General features: G+C 55.0%; 1 protein-coding gene across 1 annotated transcript in view; it reads right to left on the bottom strand.

Annotated features, from left to right (window-relative positions):
* Positions 1-17697, bottom strand: part of SYTL3 (synaptotagmin-like 3) — a 63345-nt gene that overhangs the window by 14163 nt on the left and 31485 nt on the right. The window contains exons 6-10 of the mRNA XM_012735162.1: positions 15194-15245; positions 13692-13764; positions 12095-12173; positions 11837-11961; positions 7461-7595 (exon numbers count right to left, since the gene is read on the bottom strand). Coding sequence (XP_012590616.1) covers positions 7461-7595; positions 11837-11961; positions 12095-12173; positions 13692-13764; positions 15194-15245 — 464 coding nt within the window. The remainder of the gene's footprint in view (positions 1-7460; positions 7596-11836; positions 11962-12094; positions 12174-13691; positions 13765-15193; positions 15246-17697) is intronic.

Here is a 17697-nt window from a genome sequence, read left to right as displayed (position 1 = left end):
GGGTGAGAGACCCGGGGGAGGTGACCATGGCAGCGTTTGTCTTGATCATGATGCTGCTCTTTTCCTCCCAGACCTGTCTGGCCATGTCTGACCCTTTTCTGTGGGTCCCGGCCAGAAGGTGCCTTAGTGTTGTGTTGGCTTTCAGGCCTTGCTCTGGGCCAATCCCTTCTGGGTGGGCTTCTGCCCACGAGGGGGCGGGTCACTACAGGTGTTTGATTTACAAATTAGATTCTTTGTGTTCCGTATTGTACACTCACTGTATTAAAGTTCCTGTCATTAAAGTCTTATATGTTTTGTCTTGATGCGGCAGATGGCAGAACCTATTTAGGGCAGGCAGGTTTGGGGGCTCAAGGGGGCCCCTCTCTCCCTGCCCTGTAACAGATGCAGGAACTGAGCTGCCCAGAGAAGCACCACAAGGATCGCTGGCTCTGAGGGGAGCCCCAAAGTAGAGCAATAGAGCGTGATCCCCACACACTCCTCCCAGACACCAGGTCGGCCCTCTGCGCGCACAGCTGTGCAGGGCCAGACGCAGAGACGGTCACGCCTGCTGCTCCAGCGGGCTCCCAGGATGGCAAAGCACCCAGGAGCATTCGGATTACTCAGCCTACATTTTCTAAGATAAGCAGAGGTCAAGGCAGGTTGAGTTCCACACAAAACCTGCTCAGCAATTCAGAAGCAGCACTGGCCCACCCCAGGCTAATCCACTGGGCCGTGGCTGTACAGGTCTGAGTAATGTCCCGGCTATGTCTCCCTCCAGGGTGGTGCCCCAGTAACCAGGGGCGGGGGTGCATCCTCGGGCCCAGCACATTCCTCCTGCGATAACCCCTGGCCAGAGCGCTGCCCGGGGCGGCTTTCTGCTGCAGTAATCCCGGTAGCAGAGGGCACTCCTGAAGCGAGCTGTGATTACTTGTCAGAAAGGGAGCCCACCAAGAGGCTCTGGGCCAGAAGAGCTGGCTGTGAGCAGGCTGTTGGTGCTGTCTGGGCTGGAACAAAAATCAAATCTCAGCAAAAGCGAAGAGAAATCTGAGGCAGCCTGAGCCTTCCTGCCAGAAGGCCTGAGGGCACAGGCTAGCTCCCGGGAGCTGGAACCCCGAGGTCCTTCTGTTTGACAAAGGCAGAAAGTGAAGAGTTGGGCCCCCGCGCAGTAGTAAACATCCTGGTCCTAGGAACCCCGGGGTGTCCCTGCAGGGCGGCTAAGAGCTGGGGTGCAGACGCAGCTGGCTGTGTGGGCTTGAGCAACGTTCTTATCCCCACTGGCTTCAGTTTTCTCATCTGTAAAATGGGGTCAAGTTTGTGGGGTTGGTAAGAGGCTTCCTTAGCCCTGCCTCACGTGGAAAGTTCATCCTCAACCTTCCAAAACCCAGGCGCATGGTGCTCTTTGGAAGCTGAGAAGGCATTTCTTTCTTTTTTCCCCATTTTCTACTGTTAAATATGTAACATATTTTAGAAGTGCATTAGAGGGTTGGTCTAGTCAAGTAATGATTGCAAAGTGACGACCCAAGGACACCACTCAGCTGAAGTAAATTACCACCACAGCACCTCAAAGTGCCTGGGCCCCTCACTCAGTCCCCTCTCGTTCCTGTCCCTGAGGAATGCTGATGCAGCATTTTCTGTTAACCATCCTGTTTCTCCTATGGCCAAGTGACAGATGCCCTCCTCCTTGCCCACAGGGCTTGGTTAGTTCTGCTTGGGTTACACTTCACAGAACGAGAACACTGCTCACCACGTACGCACATGTCTGCCTGGCTCCCCTGGGCATTACCGTGTTAAAAATTCATCTATGCACCAGGTGTGGTTTTAATTCACGGTCACTCCTCTGTTCCTCTGGACAGAGGCCTCAACATATTCATCCTTATTCTGACTCCATTTTTTTTAGTAAAAATGCGTTCATACGGGAAGGTACCGGCCCAAGAGAACACTCAACAAAAAACTCCCTGCAGCCGGTAGAGTTCCGGAGACCTGGAGGAACAGTGAGTCCCTCAAAATCCCAGTGCAGTGTGTGGTGGGCAGGTGATGTTTGAGGCAGTGACCCAGAGGGGCTCCCTGGTGGCTCAGGGGTTAAAGTCCCAGCGCTATCAAGCTATGGCCAGCCAATGTGGCCTCAGTGCAATCTGGCCAGGGAGTGAGTCCCAGGGCACAGCAGACCTCTCCTGACCCACCCGCTGCTCCCCTCAGCAGGAGGGGACTGTACTTGTCAGTCTGCCTGTTCTGCTCCCCACTCTGTCTCTGGTGAATCCTCTCACCACCCCTGCACCTCTGGCCTGTACCCCATTTCTGTATGCATAAATAAATAAAATTCTAAAAAAAAAAAAGCAGATGCATAAACAAAATTGAAAATTAGACACTTTGATATAATTTTTTTCTCCCATGGAAAGGTGGTGAAATTCCCCTGGTATATGCTGACCCCACCAAGTTCTAACTCCCCTGGGGGGCTGGTGCCTTCTTTGTTGTTAACAAGGGGGGTGCTTTCTTCTCACAAAATGTGCTGTGAGCTCCCAGAAAGAGAAAAGCACTTCCCAGCTGCTGGGGCCAACGTTATCAGGGAAGCTTCCCGCCTTTCTGCAGGAAATGCAGAAACGGTCCCAGGACCATCCCTGGTTTTAGAAACATGCGCTACCAAGAGCCAGTTTCGCACCCTTGTATTTTCATGTGTGAATACGTTATTTTTCATGACATGACAATTCTATCATTCCATCGCATCATCGCTGCACCCCACCCCCCTGAATAAATGAGCCACAACGAACGGTTAGCCTGCTCTGACCACTGAGGTCATTTCTGATTTTCCAAAATTCAAACATTGATCTGTTTTGGGCACCACTCACGATTTTGAAGCTGATTGCCTGTCACTGTAATTGTTGGATGAAAGAGAAGATGCCCCTGAAGACTTGGATGCGTGTTGCCAGCGGTGCCTGGACCGCACCCCCGTCTCCCCTGCTCCCCTGTATCTATGCTCCAGCAGCCTTGCCCCTGGCCAACGCTGAGCTCTATCACCTTTTAAATTTGCTCCAAGGCCTTAATAGCGATGCTTCAGCGTCGAGCTGACTGAACTGCTGGGAGGCTGAGCGCGTCTCCCCGTTCATCGCCTCTTGTGGTTCTCCGTCTATCCTAATGAGAGGCTTTTCTAGCCCAACTTTCTGTTTTTCAGAGAACCTAAGTGTTCCTCCCTTGAGGAGGCCAGTCTTTGGCAAGAAGCAATAATCAGTCCTTGGCTAGGCGGCTGGGCCTTCCCCAGCAAACACTGCTTCAGTCCAAAGGACCTGGCCGGGGTTAAACACAGAACTATTCCATCTCAGGATGGTGCGTATCAAGGGAACAGATCTGAGGAGACTTTAGAAGGAAGGGAGAGTAGAGAGAGCCCTCTGGAATCTGCCAGTGGTCGGAGAAACTATCCAAAGAAAGAGAACGTGGGGCCTCAGCACAACAGGTTAAAGCGCAGCATGGGGAAGCTGTCTGCGGCCACTCCAGCACGAGTTCGAGCCCCGGCCAGGGAGGTGCCCACAGGGCGCGGCATACTCTCCTCTCCCCACTGCTCCACCTCTGGCCTACAGCCCAGCTCTTGTATGAATGAATAAATAAATCTAATAAATCTCTAAAAAATAAAAAAAAGGAAAGTGAGTGAAATGAACACATCCCCACCCTCAAGCCCTCACCCCAGCTCCATCACCCCAACTCCATCACCTTCAAACTGCATCATCCCCCAACACCACCATCTCCCACCTCCATCACTCCCTGACTCCATGACCCCCAACTCCATGCACCCAATTCCTCCACTCCCCAACTTTTCAGCCCCAGCTCTTAAAGGTTTTCCAGGTGGGTGCGGCCGAGTCAGGGAAGCTGACCCAAGGGGGGGAGAATCAGGGGGCCCCTCGGCCAGGTGACCCGCAGACCCGCTGGCAACATGGGAGCCTGCCCGACACCTGGGTCTGATCAGGTTCCCGGAGCCCCACGTGACCCGCCAAGGCCCCTCACGTCTGGGAATCGCAGCCTCCCGTTTGTTAAATGGGGTGACCGCGTGCACCTGCAGGCTGACAGGGGAGGAGAGGTGAAGCACCCCGCTCAGCAGAGAGCAGAGTAGGGCTTCGAGAGAGGATTTAACCTAGCAATTCCGTAAGTAGTTATGGAGTTTATTTTGGTGCCAGGCGCTGCTCTGGGCACTGGGAAATTACCCCAGATAATAAACACCAGATAAGCCAATCACAGCTGCCTGATAAGCACAATAAGCACTTGGTGGGAGTGCACGGGCAGAGGGCAGACCTCCCGAAGGTGACCTTGGGGCAGAGACCTGAGGGATGGGCCCAGGGCAACGCCCAGCGAGCCAGTGCTTGCGGGCTGCAGGGCGGGGTGGGGGTGAGGCTGCCCCAGCCTGCGCCAGGGCCCTGTGGCCATGTCGAGGGGCTAAACCCACGGTCCTCACCGTGAGGGTGTCCAGGCAGACACTGAGGGAACCTGGTGTCCCGTCCCAGGGATCCTGGGCAGCGCTGGGAGAGAGCCAAGGGTGGGCTGTGGGGAAGGCTGAACCTCACCCCCACCCCCGCCCCAGGGCAGCCTTCTGAAGGACCCTGCAGCTGGATTGCTGGGTCCTTGCATCTGGGAGAGGCAACCTCTGGGTAAACCTTGGAAAAGCCTCCCAAACGCCACACCTTGATTCTCTCTGTATCTTGCCCATCACAGGGTTCAACCCCGGGAGAGAATGTTCTGGAGCAGCCCTTGACCTACCCTCCCTCGCCCTCAGTGTTTCCACCTTTACGAAGCCTTTTCTGGTATGTGCAGCACCTCTGACTGTCTGCTCAATGTGCCTGGGGCCACCCCAGACCTTCAGCCACTGCCTCCTGTGAGAAACGGGCCCCCAAGAAGGTGGGGGTGGCCCTGGCGGCCCGGCTAGGCCACTGCCCACTGCGTCAGGGCAGTGGCTGCTTTGTGGGACGTTTCCCTTGGCCCCAGCCCCTACAGGGCCGTGTCACCCACATTTGCCCTTGAGAACGGAGCCTGACCGTGGCCAGTCTGGGAGTACAGGCCTGCTTGAGAACTGAACAAAAACGTGGGTCTTCCCAGCAAGGAGCACAGAGGCAAGGACGCCTGTTGGCTGCTGTCCAGAGAGCGAGAGCTGCCCTGTCCTCACTTTCAGGGGTCCAGACCAGGGCTGTCCCCAAGGAACAGCATGTGAGCCAAACACAGAATCTAAAATTGTCCAGTGGCCATATTTAAGTCAGACAAAACTGGGCCTCCCTGGTGGCCTAGGGGTTAAGTATCAGCGCCGTCAACAATATGGTCTGAGTTCGCTTCCTGGCCAGGGAGAGACCACAGGACGCAGCAGAACCTCCTGTCTCCCCGCCGCTCCCTCAGCAGTGGGTCCGCCTGTTCTGCTCCCCACTCTGCTGAGTACGCTCACCCCTGCACCTCTGGCCTACACCCAAGCTCTTGTGTGCATAAGCAAATTGATCTTTTTTAAAAATCAGACAAAATTAACTCTATCAGACAGTACAATCTTAGATTATTAAAGAATCTTTAGGACCATCTCTGGTGGCACAAAAGGTTAAAGCGCAGCACCATGAAGTTCACCACAGACACTTCGCTGCAAGTTCAATCCCTACCACGGAGGTGACCACACGGCGCGGCAGACCTCTCCTGACCCTGACCCGCCTGCGGCTCCCCTCAGCAGTGGATTTCATTGATCTGCCTGTTCTGCTCCCCACTCTGTCTCTGGTGAATCCTCTCACCACCCCTGCACCTCTGGCCTGTACCCCAGTTCCGTATGCACAAATCAATAAATAAATCTTTAAAAAATATACCCCTGGTGGCGCAGCGGGTTAAAGCACAGCACTGAGAATCTAAAGCCGCTTCCGCATGAGTTCGATTCCCGCCTGCCCCAGAGGTGACCACAGGGCGCGGCAGACCTCTCCTGACCCGCCTGTTGCTCCCCTCAGCAGTGGATTTCATTGATCTGCCTGTTCTGCTCCCCACTCTGTCTCTGGTGAAGCCTCTCGCCGCCCCTGAGCCTCTGGCCTGTACCCCAGTTCTGTATGCACAAATAAATAAATCTTAGGAAAAAAAATATATTTAAAAAAAAAAAAAAGACTCTTTAGCAAATGGCCTGCTCTACCCAAGTTTGAAACAGCCAGGGCTCAACCAGTTTCCCAACTTCCCTGTATTGTGACTCTCCCAGGGCTCTAGTTAAATTTCAGATTCTGACGCCACAGGGCTGGGTGGGGCCAGAGCCACAGACTTTCTGACAAGCTCCCAGGTAATGCCCAGGCTGCTGGGCCCATATCCTGGGTGGGAACCTGCAGTGGGACCCCCTGCAGGAGCCAGCAAAAGGGGCGCAGGCAGGCAGACCAAGTCAGGTATCCCTTGTCCTCCAAAGCACATGTCTGACCTGCTTCTGACATGAGTTCTGGATGGTCAGTGGATATTCATGTCAAGGGACGGACCCCTCATCGTTTTCCATAAAACACAACCACCCAAAGCACAGAGAGGGTCAGCAACTTGCTGAACATGAACAAAGCAGCTGGTTTCTAGAAGCTGGGTCCTTGTTCACTACATGTACTGCATGGGATGTGGACATTCATTTGATCCAGATCAACCCCATCACATCAAAAGAATAACGCTGCTGCCCACGGCCTTGTCGGTGACTCTGAACTTCAGTCATTGTGCTTGTCTAATTCACAGAATTAGTTAGAAATTCTAATTGAAACATCATACCTCCCCCCATCCAATCGCTATTGCACACCATCTATCATAATTTAGGCAGAGTAGGCATTCATTTAATGTTATTGAGTAAATAAGTAAATAAAAAGACCTGCCTATAAACACACTATGCTTAAAACATCATAAAGCAATCTTGAAAAAGAAGAGCAAAGTTGAAGGACTTAAATTATCTGATTTCAAGACTTCTACAAAGCTACAATAATCAAAACAGTGTGGTCTTGGTATAAGGATAGACTGAACAGCAGGGCAGAACCATGCACCCAGAAAAAGACCCCATCATTGAGCTGAAACCACTTGATTGAAAATCATTTGGTTTCCCAGAAAGACACCAAAGTTAATGGAAAATGATATTGTATCATTTTGGTATCCATATGGAAAAAACTGAACTCTAGCTACTACTTTATACCACTGCCCCCAAAATTAATGAGCTGGAACATACACCCGCACATAAAAGCTAAACTTTTATACAGCTTCTGAAGAAGAAACAGACAACTACTTTCATGACTTATGAGTAGAACTCAGAAATAACCCTAAAAGGAAATGCCAACATTAAAAATTTCTCATCAAAGACACCATTATTTTATAGTTAATTACTATTACTGTTGTATACAATCATTCATGGTGTGTATGACAGAGACCACCATCAAAATGCAGGCAGCTCCCCCAATTTCCAGTCTATGCATCCTTATCTACCCACCCAATCCGACGTACGATACCAACCGCACATGAATGTCAAAGCACTAGGTGAGACTCACATGTCTCAGGCCTCCTGAGAATAAAGCGTTGGGCACTGGGCTGGATGACAGATCCTCTGGCTTCAAAACAGGGCTAGTAGAGCGTTTGGGGCTGCCTGGATTGACAGGCTGCAGAACAGCAGGTACACTCACCTTCTGGAAAGGAAACACAGAGTTAATAATGTAGTCTACATCCTAATTTGACTGTGTCCAAGGATGGTGATCACACAAGCAGGGCCTGCATCTCTGTGTGGCCTGGTGGCACGAATGTGCAGGCTGAGTAAGAGGGCACAGTCCTTTCGGATGAGTGCACACACACGCGCACATACACACACACTTGTGAGATCCCGAGGCAGACACCATCAGACTTCATTATATTTTATAAACAGTGATGGAGGGGGGTTTCTTACAGATTAGTAAAATCTTATTAAAGAAACTGAAGTCTACATTTTGGGTTTAATAGTGATGCTGGCATTTCATCATATAAAATATACTATTAGCCCAGTGGGCAGTGTTTTGGTTCTAAAACTAATAATAGTTCTAAAACATATAAGAGAAGGAATAAAATCAAAATACGTGCCTAAATTTTATCCAAATTCTGTTACTAGTTGGTGCTTCTCCAGAGCTTGCAACTGTACTTCCAAATGTGGCCATTTAAATTTAACTGCAATTTATTAAAAACAAATATCGCTACCTCCAAGTGTTGAGGAGCTTATGTGTGGCAGTAGCTAGAAAGTTCTACTGGCAGATGCTATTCTAGAGGGATACACACAATGAGAACATTTCTTTCTGGCTAATAACACAAAGTTTGAAAATCAAAACTTGAGGTTTTGATATTGGGTTCACAGTAGAATTTGGAAACTCAAGAGTGGTCCTCTCGTCCTGACTTCCAGCACAAAACCCCAAGAATATTAGAGGAAAGTGAAAGAACAGGTGACGTCTAGTTTATCTTACGTGCGCGTCCTAGACCACCAGCTCCCTACACTCACTGGGAAGATGCGTGGAAAGGGGACAGTGGTGTGGGAGCAGGGAGAGGGCAGTGAGACTCTGGAGAGGCCACCGAGCAGGAGACAGACGCTCCATCAGAGATGGACCGTGTCAGAGAGCAGCAGAACAGCCCGGCGGGCGGAGGGTCTGGGGTCTTCAGCGGGAGCTGAGTGGGTGAGCGGGGGGCTGGGCAGAGACGGGGTTGAGCAGCAATGCTCAGTCCTCAACAATCCTGACCCCAAAGGGCGAGGCCCGGAGGGTGCTCCCGAGCTGGCTGTGAGCCACAGAGCCTCAAGTGACCAGGCAGCGACCCGGGTGGGCCCAGAGGAGGAGATAGAGGACTGGAAGGACCAGGGGGAGGAGGACTCAGGCACAGAGCGTGCTGCGAAAGGAGCCAGCCCCCCGCTATCTGAAACGAGAGCCTGTCCACGCTGCAGAATGCAATACCAAGCAGAAGGTTCAGGGCCACGGGAGGGCGGTGAAGGGCCACTCAGCCTCCCAGCGGAGTGAACTACTGCCCCCCCAGGCCAGTCAGTGTGAGGTCACGCACGTGTTTCTCAGACCTTGCGTGAGAAAGTAACGTTGACATCTGATTGACAGACACAAGCGTATCGCAAATGATTAGCCAGGATGGCCGCAGAGCGACGCACAGGAGGTCCCGCCTCTCTCGTGTGAAGAGGCGGGCTGGATCTTTAAACGCTGCCAAGTTGTAGGTATTTTTAGGGTGCCAGCGATTGGGGCCTACTTGGAGGCTGAAGGGGGACGGCTGGGGCGGAGGCAACATGGCCTGTGGATCGGAACAAAACCCACGGCGGAATGTTCTGCAGAGGAAGAGATGGAGCTTTATCGCGGTCACGTGGCTTGACCAGCTATGACAGGGGGAGACTGCAGTTTCGAATAATTCAGGATGCTGGCAAAGTGTGAACAAGCTTCATGAAAATATGAATACTTAGTAGAAGTCGACACCATGCGGAAGAACATGCCTACTTTAGGGGGCTGACCCCTGTTCCAAGCTTTGTGTTCCGCTCTTCCCCTAAGGAGGACTCGGCCTCGGTGTCCGTTCCTGGACATCAGGGTCCCACAGCCTGACATCACCAAGATGTGCCATGTGCCCTGTGTTCCTGCACTGGCTTGGGCCAGACGGCGGAGAGCAAGCACTGCCCAAGTGAGGCCTCTCCGCAGGGTCGCCAGCACGTTGACCGGCCAAGATGGCCGCCAGTCCCTATGTGGTCAACATGGCCCCACAGCTGACCTGTGGCCCCAACACTGTGCCTTGGTCTCAGATAACAAAAAGAAGGTGGGAGATGAGAGGCTGGGTGCCCCCGAGGCTGCCTGTCACACTTGGGTATCAGAGAAAGATTCGGGGGGCTTGGCCAGTCAGCCCGCCCTGAGCAGATTCAGTTCCAGCTGAAACTAGAGGCCGCTCCAGCTTCCTGGAAAGATTAGCTGCCCTCAACCTTAGTGCTGTGACAACTGACCCCAGCACGCTGCCTGCCCTGCACTCAGCCTCTGAGGTGCGACCGACGGGTGGAGAGAGGAGCTACAATGGACAGCCAGGCCCCGGCCTCACGTCGCTCGCTGGGCAAACGTCACAGGCTGCCAATGACAAAGGTTCCCTCCTGCCCTGGCCTCAGGTCCTGGCTCAGATCGAGCCCTTCCCAGAGCTTCCTCTGGTTCCTTCCTGCTTAGCAGGTGTGTTGTGTGTGTGTTGACGGTTAACATAGATTAGCCACGCATCCATAAACAGTACAGCAGAGCTCTGGGGAAGGCACAGGAAATGTCAAAGATAAGAATTCTCTGGAAGAATCTGGCCCCAACGCCCAAAGCGAGGGTCTCCGCCTGGGCAGCTTTAGAGGCCGCAGCCCAGGTCTGGCGGTGGGGGACGGGGCAGGCAGCACCTCCAGCGGTGTCCCGGCCGGCCGGCCTCCTGGGTGGGCCTCTGGCCTAAGGGGGGGCCCGCCTCTGTTGTGCTGGGTCGCCGCCGCGGCGGGAGACCCGGGGCCTGCAGCGGGGCTCCCGGAGTGCCCCTCCCTGCTCTCCCACGCCCGCCCTGGGTTCGCCCCCTGGCACACAGCAGGGCAGCCGCACCACTGGGCATCAGGGAGGTTGCCCGGGGTGTCATGGGGGCCCTGGGGACCCCAGGGAAGGACATGGTACGGTTCAGAGGGTCAGGGACCGTCCAAGCATGTGCCACACGCCCTGGACGCCTGGACCCTGAGTGTGGCTGAGGGCCGGCGCCTCTGCACCCCCTGCTCACGCAGGAGCCCGCGGCATCTCACAGCCCAAGTCACACATGCAGATTCTGCATTCTGACCCCTCCCCCCCAGCTCCCAGGACACACGGTGAGGTGGAGACTCCAGGCTCCAGGCTCGGCTCCAAACCACTTTCCCGTTAGACATCAGGGCACTGACTTGATCTCCCTCAGCCTCAGTTTCCCTACCCGAGGAACAGGCCGAGCGCACTCCCGAGCTCACAGGCATGAGGACACAGGAGATGCTCCAGGTCAAGCTCCTGGTACACTGCCTGGTGCGTCGCAGAGACGCAGGCAATTACGATGCTCTACTCAGAAAGTCTAATGGGGGCGGGGGTGTTTACAAGAACCCTGAGAGGCCAGGTTACGTCCTCATTTCATGGGGCACGATGGGGTGCTTCCTGCGTAATTCATCCCCCACCCAAGACGAGCCCTAGCTGGGGGGTAGTGGGCAGAGGCAGGATTTGAAATCCTGAGAGCGAGTGTGGACATCCCAGCAGCAGGCCCTGAGCGGGGCCCACAGTTGCAGAGGCACGTGCTCCAGCCCGGCCGTCACAAGGACGGTCAGCAGCCAGGCAAGGCCCCTGCGGCCAGGTCGTCAGTGGCCTGGGAGCCAGGTTCTCTGGTTCCAAGTCCGGGTTCTCTCACCCCCGCCCAGCTCTGCAGGTTTGCTTCACCCTGGTGCAAAGCCAAAGTAGCCCCTGAACACCTTCGCTAGGGGAGCTCTAGACACCTGGAGTCTCCCTCGGGATTTGGGGGGTCATGCAGCACTTCAGCTTTCGGGGCTTGTCAGAGACCAGGACACACGGCAGCCAGAGCCTGTGGGCGTGGAAGGCAGGATGGGCCCCAGCAGAGCGGCCCAGATGAGTCTCCCCAGACCCAGGCTAAGAGCAGGCCCGTGTGGCCTTTGGCCTTGGGTGCGACCTTGAAGCTATCAGGGCGCTCAGGGGGACACACAGAAGGCCTGGGGCCTCGAAGCAGGCACCTGTCTCTGTTCCTAGCCTTTTCCAGATCAATCTTAAATTCTGACTTTCCTTGGCAGGGCCTCCCAGCACTGGGGTTATCGTTAGGCTTTTCAGGCTGCTTTGTCTTTTGCTATAAAAGGGAAGTAAATCTACAGAGAAGCCGGCTACAGGCGCTGTGGGCGCCTCGGTGATACCCGGGAGGAGACGTTGACCGCCGTGTCCGACTGGCTCCGTCTGTCCGTCCGGTCCGCTCCCCGCCCGGAGCCCGCAGCCTGGAGCTGCTTGTCGGAGGTCATGTCATTCTGGGACTTGGAGAGTTCTGGAAAACAAATGCAATGATGGCAAGTGGGAACACACGGCTCCAGGGTGCAGCCCTGAGGCTGTCAGGCCATGGCCAGCAGACGCGGCCGCCCGGTGGTGGTGGTCAGACACATGGACGGGCATCCACTTACTTTTCATGTGGGTGGTAACACACAGAAACAAATTTTCCATGGACTTATTAAATCCTTTAAACTGACCGAGTTCCTGTAACTAAAACAGAGACAGAAGGTGAGGGAATGAGAATTAGGTTCGAAGACCTGCGTCTGTCCCAGGCTGGCAACCCTGAACACTGGCCTGTGAGTGCAGGTGGGGCTGGGAGGCCTGGGTGCCAGGGTGCCGGGGAGCTGCGGGGTGTGTGCGGGCGTGTCTGGAGGGCAGAGAACACTCTCCAGAGGCAGGGATCCTCCTGACTCGGCATTTCTCCTCCAGTTGTTAAAGCAAGGGCCATCAGCCATGGTGTTGACAAGGTACCAACCACCTCCTACAAGTAATAACTGATGTTTCGTTGGCCCAAGAATCGTACACAAGTAAATGACTGCTTTTATAACCTCTCTCTCATGACCTCCAACTCCACACCGAGGAGGCAGCAACACAAGCAGACACGTGACCCAGCAGCTGCGGCCATGACCAGCTGGAAGCGAGGGGTTAATTCCATCTCCCAGAGCAGAGGAGTAAACGGAACAGGAGACAGCAGAAAAGAGCTCACTTCCCTCTGCAAGGCTCATCCATCCATCCATCCACCCAACCACCCCCATGTCCATCCCAACCACCCCCATGTCCATCCCAACCACCCCCATGTCCATCCCAAACACCCCCATGTCCATCCCAACCACCCCCATGTCCATCCCAAATACCCCCATGTCCATCCCAACCACCCCCATGTCCATCCCAACTACCCCCATGTCCATCCCAAATACCCCCATGTCCATCCCAACCACCCCCATGTCCATTCCAAACACCCCCATGTCCATCCCAACCACCCCCATGTCCATCCACCCACCCAGTTGTGCACCATCTAGCACCTACCCATCATCCATCCATCCACCGTTCCTCCAGCCACCCACCCATCCATCTAAATATTCCTTCAACAATAAATATGTCTGGAGAACCTCAGTGCTGAATTAACTTCGGAGAATTAAAAGCTCCAAAGTAGTGCTGGGTTTTGAAGGTCACCCTTGGGTGTCCACTTGAGGTTGGTAAGGGGATGTATATACTTCCTGTCTCTCACTAGCACATCCTCTAATACACAGATACAGTTACTTCCTACAGTTCACAGAATAATAGCAAAAAGAGCCAAGGTCATACGTTTCCTTGACATTGCCGTTTCCAAGCACAGACATTACTCCATTCACTCCTCGCAGCGCCCAGGGGTGGCAGCCAGAGTAGTTATTGCCACCTCCCACGGCCCAGCTCTTCATCCAGTCACGTGCCCCCCATCAGCACCGACGGCAGCCAAAGCACGCACACACCCCCACAGGCACCCGAGCACCTTGAGAGTCAGCCCGTGAGCCCCCGACGACCCGCAGCCCACCCGCCCCACCCGCCCCACTCAGGAGCGCGGCGAGCCCAGGGGAGAGGACGCGGTGCGGCGAGTGGGTCGGGGCTGCAGACGCCGGGGCCCCTGGCGACCACTTGGGGGAAGCCCGGGTCCTCCCCCTGCTGGGAGGCCCTTCGTTCCCCGCTTCTGTCCTGCCCCTGGCCCCCAGAGGCGCGGGGCCGCCGCCTTACCCTGCTGCCCGGGCAGCCGCTGCACTGGCTCTCGCTGAGTGGCGGCGGGGTAGGAGGCACCACCGAAATGCTGCTGCTGAGGGAAAACACGGGAGTGAGCGGCCGGCTGTGACCCCCAAGCGCGGCCAGCCCCAGCGCCGGACTCGTCGTGGCTGACCATGCACGCACTGGGCCCGTCCCCCAGCCTCCTCGGTTTTCAGATGGGGCCCGCGGCCTTGGCCGCGCTCGGCCTCCGAGGGCATCGCCGTCTGGCCTGGGGCTGTGGGCAGCGAGCACCGTGCTCTCTACGTCTGGGCACCGCTTCCCTCCACGTGTGCCTGCCGGAACGGCTCACAGCACGCAGCTGTGTGCCCGGCTGCTCTGAAGGGCTCGCGGCCTCGTGTGGGCTCGTGTGTTCTCTCAGTTGGAAACACACACGGAAGAGCCAGAAACTGGGGGACGCGGGCAGCTGCCGCGGCCCAGCAGGGCCTGGCCCAGACAGACACGGAGACGTGCGCCCGTGCCCACAGCCCCGTCAGGGACACAGCCTGCGTGTCCAGTCCCGGAGCTGACAAGGACGGCGTGGTCTGCAGGAGAGTGGGCTGGGCGTGGGCTAGGAGCCATGAGAAGAGAGATGGAGCTTTGCGGCTGCAGAGCAGGGATGCGGCTGAGGCGTGGTGCTAAGCAGGAGAGGAGTGACCCGATTCCAGACGTTTCACGCATGCGGAGTGCAGCACTGGAGTTACGGGAGCGGGAGGGTGCAAGGGGGGCCTGGGCCGGGGCCCTGCAGAGGGAGAGGATTCTGGGGGCTTCTGGTGGTGGGTGTGGTGTCACGACACACATCTGCAGAGATGTGAACCTGCACCATGTCAACGTTACCGCTACAAACATTAAAACAAAATCCCACCATGCAAGGAAGTAGAAGCTTGGCTAAAAGAAGTGGGGGGAAAGCGGGGGAGTAAAAAAAATGAAAAAGTTCCGAGATTGGAAAATCTCATCATGGGCCAAAAAAATTGCTACCAGTGAGGAACTTTCAGTGATACTTTAATAAACTCAGTGTCATCAGGTGCAGGATCACCAGCAGCTTCAAGGATACAGGTGTCTTGAGTTAAGTGTAAAAAAGCTACGTCACTCCGGAAGCTGTTCGGCAACACCTGAGTTTCTTCCACAAAAGTCCCTGAGGCCTGTCAGGCACAGGGCAAGTTGCTGGTCACGGGAATGACCCACGAGAGCAAATTCTTGGTCTAGAATTTCATTCAATGTGCCCGCAACAAAAAAATACTATTGCGTTTCAACAAGCCAGGAGAGCCTCAGAAACAAAAGATGTTGAGTGAGAAGGTACCAGGCGGTTCCTCTAAGAATCAGAAAGTGTCTCGGAATATTATTTTTATCACTAAAGAAAAAAAAAAGGTTGCATTCCAAAACACTGACATCTAGAATTCCGGACTTCTATAAGTTCTTTCCCAGCATCCTCCGGCTCCAGCGTGGGGGGCCTGGAACAGCTTGTCCTTTACATCACTCACCTGAGTTTCTGATAAGATTTCAAGAGCTTTGCCCCAGCTGTCTCGTGTTCGCCTGCAAAAGGTGTCAAGAAAGGTCATTTATTCGTAAGTCTGTAACTGAGATGACGCAAATACAGGAAGTGAGAAAGTAAAACGACCATCATTCTAACATCACTTCTTTTTTATTCTTTAAAAAAAAAAATACCTGACTTAAAAAAAGGATTTATTTATTATTTATGCACACAGAACTGGGGTGCAGGCCAGAGGTGCAGGGGCGGTGAGAGGCTTCACCAGAGCCAGAGCGGGGAGCAGAACAGGCTGACTGACGAAGGACACTGCTGAGGGGAGCAGCGGGCAGGTCAGGGGAGGTCTGCAGCGCCCTGTGGGTCACGGGCCGGGGAGCAAACTCGCACTGAAGCAGCTGCGGCCGGCTTGCAGAGCGGTATCCTAACCTGTTGCACCACCAGGGAGGCCTGACATCACTTTTTGTGGTCTAAAATGAACACAGCATGTCGGGGTGACAGACATGCCCTGAAACCAGACGGTGGTGATGGAGGCACCCCGATGTACTAAAGACGACGGTCTTTCTTTGAATGCAATCGCACATTTAGAGGAGGTAGATTTTCTGTTCTATGTGTTACATTCCACTAACGCTGATGCTAAATGCTCACGCGAAGTAAGATCATAGTTACTGGGAACCAGAGCTTTCATTAAAAGTTGACGTGGGTTTTTCTGAAGCTGGATCATTTGAAAAATAAGCTTAACAGCCATTTGTTGTATGGAAACATTTCATGATTAAAAATGATGATTTCTTTAAATGCTCCTTGTTATGGGGGATTAAACTAATCTTTTGAAAAATGTAATCTACTTATTTCTAGTTACAGAGGCTAATAATTTCCTAAAGAAGACCGCATGCAACATAATACTCTTTTTGTCTCAAGGAAAGGGGATCTGAGGATGTCTTAAGACCCCGAATAACACTCTACCTGCCCAGAGCTCTGCAGACACCATGTTTCCTGGCCCCAGGTCTGGCAGGGGTCTGGTGGCCAGGGACAGAGGCAGACTGCTGACCGCTGCCGGACACACACTGCCACCCCAGACCTGAGTTGGGGGGCAGGGCACTTTCTGCCGTGAGTGTTCGGAAGGCCCAGCTCACTTCCTACAGAGACGCCTGTGTTCGCATCACCTCCAGAGACAGGGCAGCGGCGAGCTGAGAGGAACGAGACTGTGGAGGCCTGGGGGGACCCCTCGTGAGGCCGGGGTACCAGGTTGGCGGGGCAGCCGCTGGCCTGAGCTGGGCTGGGGGTGGGGAGTCCTCAGGGAGCGCCTGGGTCCCGAAATCCTGTCTCAGATTTGGAGGTGCCCCTGTGCGTTTTTCTGGGGTTTGGGGGTTCAGATGCTGCTCAGTTCTGAAGGGAGCCTGTCACCCCTCCTGCCTCGCGAAGAAACACTTCTCTTGCTCTCAGGGCTGAGCAAAATGGCCTCGCCGAGACAGAGAACTAAGCTTGAGGAACCAGCTTCTAAAGGTGAAATCCCTCATCGGCAGGGCCCCCCCCACCCCCGCACAGCAGGGCACCCAAGGGCTGCGGTCAGGGTGAGAGCTGGGATCTAGTGCCGCTTGCCTGGGCGGGTCCTGCGGGGCAGGTGCTGACATGGGGCCCCCACCCTGTGCCCCTGCTGCTTTGCAGCCCTAGTCACCGGGCCCTGGATTGCTGAGCACAGCCCCCCACAGTCCCCCAAGGCCACGCTGTCATCCCACTGCCTCCTGTCCTGTCCTTCAGTGAGCCCACTGCTTCCACCTCAAGTCCAAGCCCTGCTGGCCCACCGGCAGCCCTGTCCTTCCCAAACGCCCCCCACCTCCCCCAGCAACATTTACCCCACCGGCCCTCCCACCTCCCCTCCTCACACTCAGGGCCTCAGGGCCTCAGGGCGCTGGATTCCCACCTGGGCCCATCTGGGTCCTAAACTTCAGAGGCCTGGTCCCTTCTCCAGGCAGCCCGAGGGCCCGGTGCACGGTTCTCTGCTGACCCCTGCTGGCCAGCGCTGCGCGGCCTGTCCCCCACGGTGGTCACACCCTGGCTGGCCCTGGCCCCTGCAGCAAACGTCACTCCCGTGCACAGCCCACCCGTGTCCCCAGGACGCAGCTCGGCCCTGCCAGCCACGGGGTCAGTATTACTGCAGAAGAGAGTCTGAGCCCCAGCACACCTGGCCGGCAGAGAGTTGAGTGTCTTGCGGTGTTAGGTCACAAATAAATATTCTTTTGACTTTTTTGACCCTTTAAGATATGTAAAACCCATTTAGAGGGGCAAAGAGGCAGAGGCACAGGTGTGGCCGTGGGCCTACGAGGACTGTCCTTGCTGACCAAGCCCTCCCGCGCCAGGCCGCAGGGCAGCGCCCCTGGGAAGCCGGGCCCTGGGCTCTGTAGCCCCATCTTCGTCTTCCTCGGGGCAAAGTGTCTTTCAAAAACACTGAATAGGGCCCTCCCTGGTGGCGCAGCGGGTTAAAGCACAGCACTGAGAAGCTTA

Source organism: Condylura cristata, unplaced genomic scaffold, assembly GCF_000260355.1.
Source record: "Condylura cristata isolate star-nosed mole 26May11 unplaced genomic scaffold, ConCri1.0 scaffold00001, whole genome shotgun sequence".
Lineage (NCBI taxonomy): Eukaryota > Metazoa > Chordata > Mammalia > Eulipotyphla > Talpidae > Condylura > Condylura cristata.
The sequence above is the reverse complement of the archived record's forward strand: the minus strand, read 5'-3'. Positions and strand labels throughout refer to the sequence as shown.